The following is an 18,452-nucleotide window of genomic DNA, read 5'->3' on the forward strand; positions in this document are numbered from 1 at the left end:
TGTTGACGCGACACTCGCCATGAGAGCGAAGCACATCGTAAAGGTGGGCGGAAAAGTGGTCCGAGACAACTTCTTTGGCGGCAACTTGCTACTTAATCTCCTTCATCTCTACCCTTTTCATTTCGATTCGAGATAATGCAAATTGGTGAGGACGAAAAAGTGTCAGATTGTATGAAATATTCACACAATTTATAGGCAAAATTGATCGTAAATTTTGTTATATTTCACACCCATAGAGCAATAAATAGGAAATTATCAAGTGTTGAAATTCTAGCGTGTCGCTGCCTCTATTTCGATGCCCCACAAAGAGTGCGACAAAGAAAGAGCTTCGACAAAAGACGATTAAGATTTCCTTTATGTGCATGGCGGGAAAAAGAAGCACCAAATGAGCTCCAATTTGTGCGCAAAATACAAATTGATGTGTCACTAAAGAAATAGTAATATTTCATATGGGATCTCTATTGATTCCACTACGCCAAAATTGAAGCATTTAAGCTTCCATCATCAGTGCCACCAAAAATGGCATGGGAGGACAGATTCTGTGCGGAATGTGTGCTATAAATCATAGAAAAATTATTCATCAGTTATATGAAATCAAGCTAGAAGACCAAATACAGACGCTCTAGCCGTCGAGTGTCTTCCCACGAGAGGTTGAAAATTTCACGAAATTCTATATTTCTTCTGTTTGTGGTCAATTTTTCATTCTTCTGCCGGTTGGAAATTTCTTCTGAAATGATATACATTTCAAATCCTCTCAATTAGAGGCGGGTATTGATTTTCGCGCCAACTGCTTTTAGGGATGAATGAGTCGAATCTCGAGGGCAGTCATTGGCGGGGTCAATGGGTGACATCACGTTGAATGACCGCATAAAACTGTCTTGTCCTCTATTGTAAGAGAAAGATGAGGAAGAGTGAAGGAGTGTGATTTATGCGCCGCCAAACGTGACTGCGTGTCTTACCACAAAAGCCAGGAAATAGATTCCTCCCGATGAAGATTCACCCTGTCGTAATTCCGTATCTTTACAATCTCTAACGTCACAGAAAGATTTTGTGAGTCATAGAAAATCAATTCTAGGACTCTGCGAAGTAGAGTCACGTCCAAAAAGGGGAGCAGCGATTGCTCGAGAAAATTCAATGGGCCATTAATTTCCAAAGCGCGAGCAATCAGAGAAATCCACATGACAAATTTGGAGGCGTTAAAGCTGTGCTAATTATCGACAATTTCCTCTGTCAGATCTCAATGACGATGACGTGTCGATGCAGCAATTTGCCACGATAACAAAGAGTCTGGCGGGAAAGAAAATGCAAGTCAGTACTTACACGTGACCCAATTCATGGGCTATTGTAAATGCCGCCGACAGTCCATTGTCCTGCACCAGCGAACAAGACGTCGTTCGGCACATGGTCCCGAGTTCCGCCAGTCCCAATGTGTCACACTTGGTCTCATTGGCGTTTCGGCAAATTTGCTCGCGAGTAAGCAACAGGGCAGTGTCGTGCTGGAAACTGTGATAGCGCTGCTTCATTTTGCAGAATTCCGCCAACATGCTGGACGCCGAGACACCTGGAGAGTCACAAGAAAATCCATGAGAGATTGATTCCCAATCAACGTGCAACACGAACTTGTTGCTCGTAATTAATTGTAATCCACTAATTTATTTATTGGTGCATGTTCGCGCTAAATACAGCGATAGAGGCACCTTTTCCGCCACGAACACGAGAATATTTCAGGCAACAGGAAATTCTACAGCTCGAGATGTTGTGATTGTAAAATTACGTGAACTTTACTTCACAGGCATTAATAAATATAAAAAAATGCGGTTAGAGATCTTTCAGAATCTGATTTTCTCTGTAATTTGTTTACAAGTCGATCAAGGAGTTATTTAATTAAATAGGAACAGCATTATCAACTCATTTCAATTAATCATCAATTATTTCCTTTAATGCGCCAATCGATTGGAGCTTTATCTGCCACCACCGGGCGCCTCCATCGACAATCTTTTTCAGTCTATCCAACGTGTTATTAGCGTGATTGGTGAATTCTTCGGTAATTCGAATATTATACCCCGCGAATTAATGAGTATTTCTACACGTACAATAAAAGTGGACAAGAGGCTGTTATTATAGTGGATAAACCCGATCCCGCTCAGCACCTGGAGTCCATCTGTAATCGTTAAAATGCTATATTTGCACACAAAGTGAATAATTGCAGCAACACCCCGTCTCTGGCTTCATAAATCCACTTCTACACGCCATCAAACAAATCACTTTGGATTTCAAATTGTGTCTCACATCGGCCGTTGAGCGCGAATTAGAAAAACGCCGCACGCATCCACAATAAATGATCTTATGTGAAAATTGGAATGTGGTTCGGATTATTCCACTTTGCTTGCATATCATGATCCGCCGATTAGATATCCATAGATTTTCCTCTCAGTGGAATCATTTGTCGTCAATCGGAGATGATCTGAGTGGGTAATTTTAGGGCACAAAAGCCGACCATTTTTGCATGACCCACATTTTCTCTCAATTGAATTTCACGTCCCTGAAATCTCTTATATCTAATAATTGCTCAATTATGCATTGACGGAATGAATCAAAAGAACATTACATACCTATGTGATTGGAGTTGGGTACGAGATCATGCTTCAGCAGGAGAATGTGAACTACAGCCACGTTCAGGGAATTTCCAATGCTGGCATCTGAGAAGATGCTCGACACCTTCAACCACAAAAAGTCAATTAAAATAGCTTCGCTCACATCATCGGCGGCAAATCTACTCACAATGGACATGAGTGTCAGAACGTACTCCTGAATGGCATCCCCGTGGTATTCCTGCATCTTCTTGTCCACCGCCACGAGAATCTCCATCGTATACTCATTGTGGGACATCATACTGTGATGACTTCGTTTCTTCCTCACGTGCGTCCCGGCCTCCCGCGAAGCCGCCAAATCCTCGTCGCCGCTGGGCGAGTAGATGTCTGAAATGTCACGCGGGAAATTTTTATTATCAATTATCCGCACTGATGAGAAAAGGTGACATGGAAGTTGATGCACGGTCGGCAATTATCTCAGGGAGCATCGCGCTTATCGATTAAGTGTCCGCTCTTGATGCACTCCAGATTGGACTCCCGCCTTTTCCCATAAAAAAGATTAATTGAGTGTTTGCTGAAGACTTGCGCTGTTTGAGGCATTGCAGAATGTCTCACTTTGGGAAATTATAAAGAGAAACATTTCACTGACACACAGAAAGTGAAGAAATAAATCTTCTTGTTCTACAAGTTGAGAATCGGAGCGATTTCAATAAACATTTTATTAAGATCTGGGTTTTGAAGAGAAACTTTCTGAATTCTTTAATTTTTTTTAAACAATATGCAAGTGAGAACTTTATAGAAAGCTCTCCATGTAATAGAGAATTAGAGTACATGTGATCGTATTTATAATTTATTATCAAATCACTTGAAAATTCCCCAAATATTGCAGTCTTCCGAAAAGCCTAATTGAGGAGCAAAAATTCCATCTCGTTAATGATCACCGCCGACAGTTTCGTGATGCATTAAGCGACGGACTTTAATGTCACGTCCCGAAACTGGTGTCAATCACCGCAAGATGGAATTTCTTCCAAGGAGAAAGGGCCAATCGCCGCCTGCATAATGGAGTGTTGGCTGAACAAAAACGCAACTTATCATGGTAATTTCTCAGCGCGCTGGGCCCAAAATTCAACATCCCAAGAGAACCTCGAGAGGAAATCATTATCGATTTAGTACGCTCGTATGACATTGGAGTGGTATTTACTAATGGGTGAGGCTCATCGATTAGTGACTCCCCTGCAGATGGGCATTTCAAGCGGGTCAATGTGATTAATTGCATTATGTTTAATCACCTCTCTCACCTCACCCATTGATTTCTCATTAGCGTGCCACATTGGGGATCATTTGCTGAACATTTAGAAATCCAATAGTTGTACCAATTAATGTCACACGAAGGAGAGTCAGTTCCATGTCTGCAGATTTGCCGAGATTCCATCAAATAGAGACACTCTTACTCTGACCAAGCAATCAAATTAACTCTTTTTTTGCTGTCGCCATGGAAATTTTTGCTATTTGGAGCACGCAAACAGTCCACATTCAAGGTGTATCCAAGTGGAAATTTATCGCATTCAGCTTAAATAACATCCCAATCACCTCTTTCCCATTTCCTCAGCATTTTCTGCCCGAAAAAACGTCAGCGATAGTGTGTGGAGTGGTCAACTATTGGATTTCACTCTAATGGAACTCAAGAGTCATTTGTAATTCTCACTTTCAATGCCGACAGACATGAATCTTATTAAGTCTTCTGCCAAGCAAGTCACACTCCTCGAGAAACTGCTAATTGATTCATTCACCCAAAAATTCGTTGAATTATGTAACGTGAATACTCAAATAAATTCCATTTTTGGTGTAGAATGTGTGTTCATCTACCTCACACACAGTAATTTGAATTAGTGTGTTTGGCAGTCCAAGAAATTCGACCATTTAAAAAAGTGTTCCACCGAGAAGCGGAAAACCAACACATTTTCCTTCAAACACTAAAATGCAAATTAAATTCGCACGCATTGGAAAGACGACATTTTTTAATGGCAAATGAGACAATTTGCATGGAGTCATCACAACTCTATTGCTAAATATAATTTTCTTATGTTTATTCTCACAAATGTCCGTTTGTCATAACGACTAACCACTTAACACTTGTGATACGGAAATCTGTCAGAGGTTCTAGATCTTTTTCTATCATTGATTTCCACACTCACAAGCGCCTTCCACGCATAAATTTTCTGTGAATTTCAATTGTAGACCATCGAAAAAATGTGTGAATGTCCGCAATGTTTTTCTGTGTTGGTCTTCACGGTGATTTCCACCTTAAAAGCCAAAAAATCAACGTGCAAAAATCATCCTTTCCTCACATTCAACAGCTGTATTTGGTGTCGTTACGTAAGTTTCCGCCAATGTCAATGGCATAAAATGTTGAATAGATCCGTTCGCAAAAAATCACAATCATCAGTCAGATTAGAGCTTTGAATTATGGTGATCCTTCCAATAAATTCATTTCTAATGGTCAGCAATAAAAGATCGACTTCTGCCGAGAGACACACACTTGATCGTGTCGAGGAAGGAGAAGAATTGCAGAGACACTCAAGATCTCTCGATAGTTGAGGCCAGAGACAAAAAAGCGCTCTCCTCGCGAGTCTCGAGTGCTGAAGGAAAGCAGAACTTGTAAAAAAATGTGCCTAGATTCTTTAATGGAATCAAAGCATGATCGTGACTCCTAGACAGAGTGGCGCAGCGCCGCGATCGTGGCCACAATTGCCAACACGAGACAACTCATGTGCTTCCGATCGAGAAAAACTCGTTATAAATACATATTTGTTAAAAATCACTTTGCCGTATTTACATACGCAGATGACCTTTTCCCATACTCAGGCCCACGATGGAGAGTTTGGAGCCGCCGCCAGGAATGTTTACTCGCGCGGTATTTGATGCGTATGTACATAAACCATTATTGCCAATAAATTCTGTGGTTTCTGCTTCTCTCCTGAGCACCTTGCACAAGACTCTTTTTTCGTCTTCACCACACTCTGCCCGATCGTGCGATCGATGCCTCGGTGTCTACAGGCGCGGGACCACAAATTTTCATGAGATCGCCTTAATTTTTGCCATCGCCACCATGAGATCACAGCATCCGCATGTATTTGTCAATGATGTCGCATGAAGAAATATCGAGAGACTCTCTCCACACGTTTTGTGAATGTCAATCAATATCTCAAGTTGATAGTTCAAGTCTCCTCAATAGTCTGATGGCAAAGAGTCAAATTATTGAGACATCGCGCCATCCTCAAGAGACTTCAGCTCTCGCACCTGATTATATCGCAGAAAACGTGATTACCTTGTTCATGTGTCGTTCACACAGTTCAGCAGTGGCAAAAAGACATTTTTTGAAATCTCAGTTCCACCAATCAATTACCAAAGCGAGAAACATATGTGAGAAAGAAAATATGCCAGTAACGGAGTATTCACTAAGCATAAAAATTCTATAATTACACATATACGAAGTAAAAAATCAAATTAAAGTCATCCTCACGAGGGTTTCTCAAGGCAGAAAAAAAAACTTGAACATAAAACTAAATTGATCACAGGCGTATTATTTCCAGCTTGGACACAACGAGCAAGAAGCACTGTAATGTTCTGGGTCAATATTTGGACATTATTCAGCTATGTGAAATCTTGTGCGGCTCAAGTGAGTGTGATGATTAAATTCCGAGAGATGACAGAGATTTTTGTGTGAAGATGACGCAAGGCGCAAGGACGTTCGCTGAAGATCAAAAGTCAACACATCATGAGAACCGGAAATTCTATATTAACTTCTTCACAATGGCAGCGATGGCAAAAACAAGAAATAATTTACACTCTCCTCTCATTTACTCATGAGTACCTTCTTTTTTTTCGCCTTCATGACTGAAGAACACATGTATTTCGTCAAAAATTCTCAAGATCCCGACAAAGATTTATGAATGCAGTGGCAATTATTTTAGCAGCACAACCGTGAGAGCTTTTGGGGGAGATGACAAATGGATTTTCATTCACACCTGTGCTGAATTGAAAGAATAGTAACTGCATCGACTCTATCAATTAATTGCAATACGAGGCTGAGTTCTTTTGTACTGTAATGACTTGCATGACCTCTCTCCTAAGCACGTGTTGTGACATTTGCTCTGATATTGCCAATTGTCACACAAAAATGTTCGAAAATAATGCTCAATAAACTCTGATTGATAGTCAATGCATTTCCAAGACGTATTGAGTCTGGAGAGCCTTTTCAAAGACTCAGCAAATGTCTTAGATTTCTAAATTAATTGTATCAATATGACCCCCATTGATGACTTTTGCACGTGATGGAAAATCTAAGCATGACCCGACGATTGCTTAAAGCACTTGTAAAATAGTGATAATTAACTATTTATGCCTCATATGTCTTGAGATCTTATTTTTCTGAGTGCAACGTTGCACTTTTGAATATCTCTTAGCCCACTCTATCACCACAATTTAACATTCTCTGCAATTGCACATTCCGTAGATTAATGGCAGTGATTCCATTATGAATTTTCGCCATTAAGCATTATCTCGTCTGCGAGTGTGTGACTAAGAAATAGAGATAAAAGCTAACCTCCAACATTTTCAAATGCAGAATTGCTGGAATTCTCTTCCATGGATTCCAGTTCATCATGTGGCTTCATGTTTATAGGCAATCTGTAGACAATGTGGAGAATATTTTCATTGTCGCTGGTGTACTTCTCCACGGGTTGTATGAAGAATGAGCCAGACGATGTTCTGATGTGTCCTCTCTGCAAAAGTCGCGGCAGTGCGCCAGAAAAAAGATGGTTAAGATTAGTGAACATTCGGAATAGAGAAAGAGAGACTTTTGGGAAAACAAAAATAATGGATAAACATCCCGTAAATCATGCAGAGAGAAGATTTTGTGCTGAAAAATCATCAAGACTTTTCCCGGAGTGAAGCGGAAAATGAATTTTGGGATATCCGCTTGATAAACGTGCTGTCTTGGGGGCTTCGAGACCATGTTTTCTCCTTCCAACTTAACATATAGTGTTCGACTTTTGAATATTTTTGCACGTGGTGGACATAAATTTCATCTCCACTGCGAATTCACTGCTCATCTAATTATAAATTATGTCTCTCTGATATGTTTTCTGTCCTGTCTCTCTGAATCATCTGCATAAATTGTACAATTGTATCAGGATGGCAAATTAATTGAATGTTCTGCTCTTGCATCTCCACCATTGAGCTCATTATCATAATTCTCCCCTCGACGAGTTATTACATTGTAAACCCACGCTCAATGTTGCTGTTGAAAAAAAATGTGCAAAATTCCTCGCTCATACACTATTTAATGCATAAAACTGTTTACACTTCATTACAGTTTCACATAAAATAATCGGAAGATTCTAAAGTTAGTTCATGAGCTTTTCTCATTACAATTCCACAACTGACTTTTTCCCACTCGCACTGTATTTATCTGAAAACCCACAAATATCATCCATAAGTGTTTCAACCACTACTACTTTATTGCTAAGCTTAGAACCATTTTTTTGTGCTGTTCAATTGAGAGACAAGGTCGCCCAGAAGATGAGCCTTGCATATGGAAAAATATGGCACGAGCATTTAATTGAAATCTTGTCTCTTCCATTGCACTTAAAGTGCAATTTAATTTCAATTGCAGCCTCCATAACGACTAAGAGACTCCTCACACGCCCATTCTCCTGCCCACTCGCAGTCTGCCAGAGAAATTTTCATCGCAACACTGAGCGATCAATCCGAAATATCATTGCATATTTAAATTAATATCTGTCTCGACGATCGCTCACACCTCAACAGGAGAGCAGTTGAAAACCAGAGCGCGACGCTTAAATTGATTTCATTATCTTCTATCTTCTCATATACCTGTGTGCATATGTTCTATAGATGCGGAAGAGGATGTTCCTAACACAATCAAACTTGTGAATATGTCACTTTTTCCTTATGTTATAAGTTTGTTGTCATGTTAGACTTTTATTAAGTCATTTTTCTCACAATTGGAAATTTAAAAATTTACCAATCAACACAAAAACGCCCTACAATCAATTTGCTCTTCTTCCGCTAACATTTTCTGGTAATTTTCAGACATGAGAGTCATTGTACGTGCTGCCACATCCTCCGTGGCAGGAACTCCCTGCGGTGACTCTTGTTTATTATAATTTCATGACCAAGGGAGCTTCATGAGTGTGCAATTGTTTACCGTGTCAAATGCACCGAAAAACACATGCAAACACACTCAATGTTTATTTTAACGAACAGTAGATTTTCACGAGGTGATTAAGTAATTTCCATGGGGAATGTTTAACAATTGTTCTGTTAATGTGCGTCGTACGCAGGGCAGTCAATGGTGTGTTTCTTGTTGCCTTCTGTTTATGCCTTGTTATCGCTGATGTTGCACAATTTCACTGCCATCAGCGCAGAAATATGGCCTTTCGGCTGGAAATTGAGAGTCAAGAGGTTCCACGCGTTTTACGAGTAACTCAGAGGCATCGTAAATTGACGCTAAACGGTGCCTCGAGGGAGGAAATAGAGAAATGACCTCTCCTCTGCAACATCTCCAAGAAGCCAGAAGGTGAGTGATCCAATAACTCAATTCTTGGGGTTGGTAATGCCAACTTGGCACGGACGAGGGAAGCGATTTACATCGTGATCATGGATGGATGGTGAAGCCAAAAAGGCACCCATAATTCATTCATCCTTCTATGTTGATAATGGGTTGATTCCAACATCGACACGCTTCATCGGTTGAATTTATGTTTCGCAGCTTAATTTCATAATCTCGCCGCTACATAAAAATAGTGTATATGGGCTGAGAGTAGAAGAGGAAGTGTGGAAGTCACTCCGAGGCGGCGAATCCACTTTGCAGTGACCAGTTGTCTTGCATGGAGAACAGTGGTTAGGAAATTCATTAATAGATATCTTTACGATGTCTATAAATAATAATCGCAGACATTTATTGCCTTCGCTCTCGCGATCTTCCCATTCTTTGCCTCCCTTCTAACGCGCCTCGGGATGTCCTTCGCAACAATGGTTCAATGAAATAGCATCGCTGATATCGTCGTAATTAAACGGCTGCCAGAGCGCAACATCACAGTTGCAAATTGTTGGTAATTGCTCAGTGAATCCACTCCAATGTCGCTCAATTTTAGATTTTCCCATCACGCACAATTTCCATGGCTATTGATCTCAGAATCTCTCTCTCTCTCTCTCTCTCTCTCTTCCTCTCCGCAATGTACCAGCAGAGATGGAATCGAAAAGACAAGTTGGTGGGATTAATGTAAATACACAAAACTGATAAACTTATCGTGTTACTAAATTGAAATTCCTCACTTTTCATCTCGCGCCAGAGTGGCTCGTTGTCATTAAGTTGAATGGAGTGAACCTTGAAATTAATACACTCACACTTTTTGAGTAAACGCATGACTTAAGAAAAAAAAAGATATGATCACCACTGAGGAGATTGAATTTATTTTGGGGCCAGAAAATTATCTTAATTCCTTCTTCCGTGTCACTTTATCGGCCAGAATGAAAGTTTGGTCAATTGAAGCAATCAAACTCGAATTATCATTGGCAATGTTATCCTGAGCAATGTGAATCATTCGCGAAAAAATAAACATCACATTGGGAAAACGAACACACAAATTATCCTTAGAATACTTTTCAGCTCTCTGCGCCCATTGACCATGTTTATTTTACTTCAATCCACTTCAATTCAATTTCCTCTACTGTATGTAGGTTAAGTTGAGGTGAGAGAATGCACACAACATGAAATGAAGTGTTCTACCGAACTATGAAATTGTTTGAATTTTGGGAACAATTTTTACGTTAAGAGTTTCGTAAGATATGTAAAAGTGTCTGTATTCAATCTATTTTTGCGATCATAAAGAAAAGCATCTTTCGCGAATAAAGTGAGAGTGAGATGATTCAGTTTTACGATATCATCGACCTGTAAATTCATTTGCAAGTCAGCGACACGTGTTACAATGTCTGTTTCCTGGATACTTTAAGAGTACGGAAATTTTAACGATAATTGAGACGGAAATAAATTTAAAATACTCCAACCGAGTGTACACAAAGAGTATCCAGTGCAAAAAGTCAAAAGAAGGTAAAATGTAGAAGAAAAGAACTGATGAGAGGACATTGAGATATTAAGATTAATTGCCTCCGTAGAATTCTTTAGAAATATTTTCCATTAAAATCTGAATGGAAAGAGTAAATTTTGCAATTTCTCAAGAGGTAATTGGAGGAGGATTTCGTCTGAGAGAACTATCAGCAGCAAATCCGTACGTCTGGCTTATTATTGGGAGAATGTGCGGAATCCCATTATATTTGACGTCAAAGTGGACAATTCACAAAAACACACGCCTTTAGGAAAATTAATTGCCTAATATCCACGGAGGAATGCTCATGTAAAATTCCTCAGAGTGAAGAAAACACTATTTAGAAGGATTGGGTATCTAATGTAAATCAGCAGAAAGAAAATCTTTACCTCCAGACATTCACAACATGGTCTCACAGAAAAAATAAGCACATTCAGGCTAAATTAAAATACGGAAAAGAAGTCTTTTGATTTTTTACTTCTCTCTATCTCTCCCTCTCACTCACTCGCATTTCGCTGTTATTTCAAATGAGTCGAAATATTCAGGTGAGGATCAAAGGAAACGTCTAGCATTTATTTATGTAAATATCACCACGATCCCGCAAACTCTCACACCCTCTTCCATTTCTTCACTGTTCACATGAGGAAATTATTTGATTTTTCTCTCTCCCTCATTTCCATCTATTTTCACTAAATTCTCTTCTGGCTATCCTCTATTTTCATCTTCATATCTACAAGCTACATTTCTTGGCATATAAATCTACTCTCGATTGAGAGTTTTAACTGAATGTTTGAGTAAATGAGTTCTTGAGTAGAGCGTGAACTGTAATTATTAAATAAATTGCTTAATCAAGTTTTATCGAACACATTAGCAAAAATTGTCATAAGAAGGTTTACTTCACTTAGCGAAAGTGTGTGCTTAAAGTAGAAATTTTTACTTTGAATTTTTAAGAGGAGATTTTTCTCTTCAAGTAAAAGTGAATCGTTTCTGTTCTCACACAGTCTTTGGAGCAAAATCGCCCGGCAGAAAGAGGAATGAGGGCTATAAAATACGATTTTAATTCTCTAATTTCTGCGGCCACATGGAATGCGGAGGCGTTTTGCACACTTCTGTCTGAAATCAATGTACGATGGAGGTGAAAATTGGGTCAAGGATGCCCAAAATCACATGTGCAAAAAGATGTAGTGATCACGAAGAATTGGGAGCGTTTCATTATTCCCTATACATGCAAAATCATTTCCCTCTTGTCCAACATTGTGGCAATAGTAAAGCGATATCGTAAAATTCTGCAATATACTTAGTATTGTAGTAAAGTGAAGAAAATATGAGATTATTGCCAGCTATCTACGGCAATTTGTACCATTTTGTATGGCATGCAAATTTTAATGTGGCGGACTAGTCTGAAGAGTGTCAATTCGATATGGTATTTATCTCGGCGCTGAATGCAAGGTATTTGCTAACACATTTTCCATGCAAAAATAAACAATATTCACCGAGGAATTCAAATAATTCCTCAAATGCTGTATACAAGCCATGCTGCACATTCTAAAAACACTCACCATTCCGTCACAGAGGTTCACCGACACAAAGGACTTCTCATCGCCTCGGATGTGTCCACGATAGAAACATCCCTGCAGAGATTCTTGCTCTTGGTGATCCACCTTCCGTCTCAGTGTCTCGTTCGGCCAGATATGCGTCACCTGAAACAGAGACAGCAATAAATATTGAAGAGTAATCGAGTGCACTTGCAGCATCTCCAATGGTTTACGATTTGTGAATGAAGCGACGGGCTTCATAGTCATTGGCTATGCAGCGTTTCATTGAGAAACGAGTGGAATAAATCACTGAGTCACACTATCAGATTCTCGCCAAAGCCAATTATTGGCAAGTGAATGGCCACCGATACGTGATGATAAGGTGCCACTGAATTTGAGCCATAGCTAATGAATTGGCCTCCACTTAATAGTCGAACAGTCACCCACCTTTAAGTCGGTGTGCATGAAGTTAGCAGCCTGATAAAGGATTAAATGCATGTGAAGACCAAAGGCGTCAATCTCATACTGTGGATGTGGGTCCCATATTCGACTCGATTTATTACGAAAGTGTCCGGTAATTCGATGATTTTCTAGAAAGAAATTACAAAGTAGACGATTAGTAGTCCAAAGGAATCTCAAACATTCAATTGTGAACCCCTTTAGTCGGTAAAATTCATGATTGAATTAAGTCATTTAATTGCTCTCTAACTCCCCGTCACTTTCAGACCAAGAATGCTGACGTCTAACTCTATCTCTGTTCCATATCAGCCACTTTACGAGATCTCCAACTATTGAGCATACATTGCAAGATGGAAATCCTGCGACCACGCGATTGCCACTCACCTAAGTTACTCGTTGCAGTCTCTAGATTCTTGGACTCGTATAGCAGATCATCTGCATGGAGGGGTTGAGTATGAATTTTCGACGGTTTCACGTACTCCGCATTGCTCATTGGAATATTCTCATAATCGAAATGCGACACATCGATGTCTGGCTGCTGCCGCGGAGGCGTCTTCTCTGTGGAGTCCAACTCGCTGGACGCCGGCGACGTGGATGATGTTGATGAATGCAAATGATGATGATTAGAGGAGTCTTTGGGGAAGAGAGAGAGAGAGTGAAAAAATGGATAAGTAAATAGCTTCGTGCAATCTTTAGGTGGGAAAATTAATTAAATTATGCACCTCTGTTGGTCTTGCACGGCAACATTATAAATAAATTTATATCGAGAATATTTATGAATGGTGGACGTGCAAAGAGAGCCTCCTTTCCCACACAATCCAGTGAAAAATATTTATGATAATGTGTGATTGACATAATTACTAGTTTCGTAGTTGGTACTAAACGCTCAATTATCGCTATCGTCGTGTCCATCTGTCTTGTATTACAATGCTTCGTGGAGCGAGTCTTCGCGCGTGAAGGGAATCATAAAACTCTTATTATTATGTACATTTCCAGTAATTATACATCACTTTTTATTACTATTTGCCATTAATTGTTAACTGCGGCCAATTGGAGACCCTTCGAGTGCCAATATGCAAAGGGAAAATTGTGAAACACTCATAAAATTCATACTATTCGCCTCAATTGACTAGAATTTTATGTGGGAATATTCAGTAACATGAATAATGACCAAGTCCACAATTGGGGACATGCATTGCTCAAGATTAATTAGCTTAAAATGTCAAGATTTGATTCTCGTATTGTTGATGATTACCAAACAGCTGTTGCACCTTCCATCCGATTGAATGGGTAACCGTTTGATCACGAACTAACAAAACATTCCAAGAGGCACTGTGCGATATTCATATGGATGCAGCCAATAAACTTTGAGACCATTCACAGAAAACTTCCATAAAAAAACAACACAAAAAATACAAATATGACACAACATTTCGTACGTTAATTAAATTTTTAATATGTACAGGCAAATGAATGGAATATGCCATAACATGAGGTACTAATTCTGCATAATTAAGCAGGGCCTAATATTTCATTGAAGTTTTCACTTATAAAAACACACCCACTATACTGGAATGCAGAAATCAAGGTTCTTGTTGATACGTGTGATTCTCCGATAAAAGCAATTGAAAAGCAATTCAACGAATTTATTTACAACCTTATCACAATATCAATAAGTTCTTGTTATAAAATTGTTAAATTTTATCAAAACTCACAGTTCAAGTACATTTTACATTCATTTCAGAGATAAGAAGCATTTTAATTGTCCAACCCTCAATCATGAATATGTGGTAATTGAAAGTGCATTAAAACTGCACTCAGATTGCTAAAAGCTGATTACACTCAGAGATTATATGAAGGCTTATTAGAATTTCAGACCACGGCTCACGATTTGTACTTCTTTTCTTTTCAATTTGTAAAATCAGCAACTGGAATTTTGTGTAGAACCTGTTCATAAATATATTTAAGTTCAACACATATCAATGAGTGAAAAGGGAATATATTTGTGATACAATGTCTCATGATAATGAGGAAGTGTCGAAGAACTGACAAAAGGCTTACTCAATTCCACTGTATAATTGATTTTCTTACACTCCGTTGCACAGTGAATGGTGCAATTTATTTCATAAAAACGTGTGCAAATGATATTTCATCGTTTCCTGACTCGTCCGATAAATCATCCACTGTGCGATATTTTATCTCGCGCAATGCACAATGTTTAGCAAATTTTTCAATACATTCAAACTGAATAAATAATTCTCACATCGTTACGGCGTGCAATTTAATTTACGCAATATACACCAAATGATGAGCACAGATGGTGAAGTGGGATATTATCATAACTGATCCGCCACAAATCATCTTTGCAACCATGTAGGAAGAGCCTCGCGAAGAACCTTTAAAATCATCTCCAACTTTGGTGGGTCTTTTTTATTCACCATCCATTAATCATCGGAACTGAGTGTGAAAATATTTTCTCTCTTATGCAGCGTATTTCGCTATTCATCATCTTTTTGGTGTCTGCAAATTGCAGGCGGAGGCTCTGCCATTGTTGGCTTCATATTTATGGCATTTATTGATACAAGATCTCAGTTCAAGTGCACACCAGCTAATATTTATATTGCTCTTGCAACATCCTGACCAAGGTAGCCAGCTGCTGAACCACACTAATTACACGTGCAAACACTGCACTCTTTGCACCTCTTGAACTTTCCGATTGTGGATCTCCAATGTGAACATAAACGGAGGATTGCCACTTTGCGCCCACTTTGTGTGTCTTTTTCGCTATAAACATTTCACAGAATACTTTTCATGCAAAATCTATACCTACAGGTGTAATAAAGGGTGAGAATCGCACCATGAAGAAGCATATTTTCAATTCTCTTTATCTCACTTGAAAACTCGGGATGATGCCATAAATTTCATGAAACTTCAATGCATTCTGCATTGATCTTAAGAAGTGTAAAACAAGAACATCCACATAAGTGCAAAAGACCAGCATATCCATGGATAAATAATAAAATGACGGCTGGGTAGACTGTTGTTAAGGAGGTGTGATGAAGATTCAAGGCTGCCAGAGGACTTGTTGAACGATCGCCAGCGTATTTAGATAGTGCAGCGATAATTGAAAAATCCCTCTTCAGATTGTCTCGACAGCCGAATTGACCGTATCCAATGTTTCCGCAAAAACTGCACAAAGACTCCCGGACTTGAAGGCCACCAGACTCTTCCGAGAATCTTTGTGGAATGTTTGTGGACAGCTCTCTAATTTTCACACGCGATTTCCCATGGGGAGATATTTAAAACCGCCACACAACTATCGAGACGCTATGCTTCATTGGGCATTTGCTCAGTCAGCACAGACAGTGACCTGAGTTCAGTGGCCAAGCACCCTGACCTCCCTTGACTCATCTTGCGGGCTTCTCTGCACCCGCGCATCCGCAGAACGTGATCGAGATCCCATATTTTCCACATGAGCGTCTTTCTCCATTAATAAGCCACAATTCAATTTATCAATTGCCAATCAAGATTGCAGCCTCCCGAGATTCTTTGATTGATGACGAGCATTTTGCAGTCGCGCTCTTGAACTTGATCTTGAGGAAGGCAAGACTAAAAGCAAACAATGATCAACGCCTCCATGGGAGCCGATTTTCGAGCGAATGCGAAATGTGCACACACCACATAAATGCCACAGATTACGTACTTCATCAGCACAATTCCACTGACAATTCCTCGTATTTAACTTGTGTGATTTCACTAGATCACAAGCTGACACGGCATCGTTTCATTTCCGATCCTCCCCATGTCTTCTACGAATTTTAAAATCCAAACACACACCAAAAGCGCCCACCTCAAGTCCACAGAAATGATGAATGAACTTCACAGTTGATGAATAAAATAACAGAGCATATTTAATGATATTTGAATAATGTTTGTCACACATCCATGAGAAGTACCTTTGTTCACTATGGCCAAAAGAATGCATGTGACAAAGAACTCCAATCGACAAAGAAAATTCATATGAAAAACAAGCCCATATGTATACATAATTCCGTATCACGTTTCGAAAAAGTTCTCACGTGTTCCTGAGCAGAAAAGAGCAAATAAAAAGTAGCCAGTAAAAGTGACTTCAACTTACAAATAGATAATTTTATCTTTCTTGCAGAGAGTCCAAGAATTTCAATTGTACTTCACATTCTAGGAACTATGCGAACATCCTCTGAGGTGCACTAAAATGGGCGAGACAAAGGCGACTAGAGACATAATACAACGTGCTTTTTGAGATAGTTGATCGTAAAGTTTCATTCAATAAAAAATATTCACGATGAACTTTGCAATTCATAAAACTGGACGTGAGAAAACTTTCGGTCAATGTCTCGTGGAGCTCTTTATCATAATCGGTGTTTTTTGTTACTTATTTTGTTTATTTAATTTTCCTGAGCAAACAATAAATTTATACATAAAACAACTTTAATAAAGGAACACGATATCAAATCTGTATTTCTACAAAGTTATCAAATTCACAGAGTTACTCTGCATTGTCTTTATTCTACAGCATTGTAGCCGCTCTTGCAGCCTCTGTTGCGTTTGGGATGAGAATTCTTGGAACAGGACATTTGTTCTTCACGTCTCATTAATCACACTTTAACGCGATGTCATCAGTCATAGCAAATGATTGCACTGATCACTTCACGCTCGTCTTGCAGTCCAAACATTGCACTCCAGCGCTGGCTCACAGAAAGTGGGTGTCTCCTCTGCAATTAAGTACCTTTCGTGCTTCATGCTCGAAATGATTGAATGTGTTCCAATATTTTCCCGCTCAGCGCACTTTTATTATACTCTCACGCTTTTTATGCTTCTCGTGGTCGGAATTTGTCACCGATTTAGCGAGTAAAGTGGCCGTAAAATTGATGCAATGGCGAGGAGAGTGTTTAGAAGCAAAACGAGGCGTGTGTTTCTCACTAAGAAAAAAATACTTCCGAGAAGTATATCGTAAGACTTGCATTGCCAAGAATATAAATGAAATTAGAGAGATGAATTTATGCTCTTTTCTGGATATCTCTGACATTTATGGGTAATTTGAAAATTGCACAATGAATCCCCGGGAGCCAGAAGGGGTGGAAGACCATGAAGTCGTTCGGAATCAGTGCAATATGTCGAGAGAGTTACTTTTTCGCAAAAGTCTTCCGCATGGTGTAACAATCCTTGTGAAAGAAAACGTGAAAAAAACGATTAGTCTATGGAGAAACGTGTTCCCATAACACTTGTTAATCTGCATAAAACATCCCGTAAATGGACTTTCAGATCGTTAATATTAATATCATATTTGTGTGGTGAAGAGAAACACGGTTCTCCTTCGACTGTCATTTTGGCGACACTTTTGCTGTTTAATAGAGTCACCTCAGCTTTAACTGAACTGGCAGAGAGCTCGTGAGATCCTCGTCTTGTCCACGCGTCGCGTTTTGTAATCACGAAACATCAGAGACAGGCTATAAATTCCCGACGTGGAATCCGATTGAGGAATCTGTCTAATGAGCAATCGACCCACGCATGAAGAATCGCTTGAAAGACTCGATGAACAATGAGTTTCCGCGGAAAATAAATCAGCCGGGAAGTTTTGGTGTGTCTGGTCAAATTCGAGATCTGTGCTGGATGTCGTGACCACTTAATTGCGCCAATCGTCGCGATCTCTTCCGACCTACATCTGACTGAGGAGTTTAATCCTATAAACAAGC

The 18,452-nt window shown here is 39.5% G+C and overlaps 1 protein-coding gene across 3 annotated transcripts in view; it reads right to left on the minus strand.

The window, feature by feature from the left end:
- LOC132256255 (A disintegrin and metalloproteinase with thrombospondin motifs 20) overlaps positions 1–18,452 on the minus strand; it is a 48,375-nt gene that overhangs the window by 10,732 nt on the left and 19,191 nt on the right. For all 3 annotated transcript variants that reach the window (XM_059752578.1, XM_059752570.1, XM_059752561.1), the window contains exons 3-9: positions 13,102–13,350; positions 12,706–12,848; positions 12,283–12,423; positions 7,198–7,375; positions 2,782–2,978; positions 2,613–2,718; positions 1,321–1,561 (exon numbers count right to left, since the gene is read on the minus strand). In XM_059752578.1, coding sequence (XP_059608561.1) covers positions 1,321–1,561; positions 2,613–2,718; positions 2,782–2,978; positions 7,198–7,375; positions 12,283–12,423; positions 12,706–12,848; positions 13,102–13,350 — 1,255 coding nt within the window. The remainder of the gene's footprint in view (positions 1–1,320; positions 1,562–2,612; positions 2,719–2,781; positions 2,979–7,197; positions 7,376–12,282; positions 12,424–12,705; positions 12,849–13,101; positions 13,351–18,452) is intronic.

The sequence above is a fragment of the Phlebotomus argentipes genome, unplaced genomic scaffold (assembly GCF_947086385.1).
Source record: "Phlebotomus argentipes unplaced genomic scaffold, Phlebotomus argentipes genome assembly contig_6, whole genome shotgun sequence".
NCBI classification, from domain to species: Eukaryota; Metazoa; Arthropoda; class Insecta; order Diptera; family Psychodidae; genus Phlebotomus; species Phlebotomus argentipes.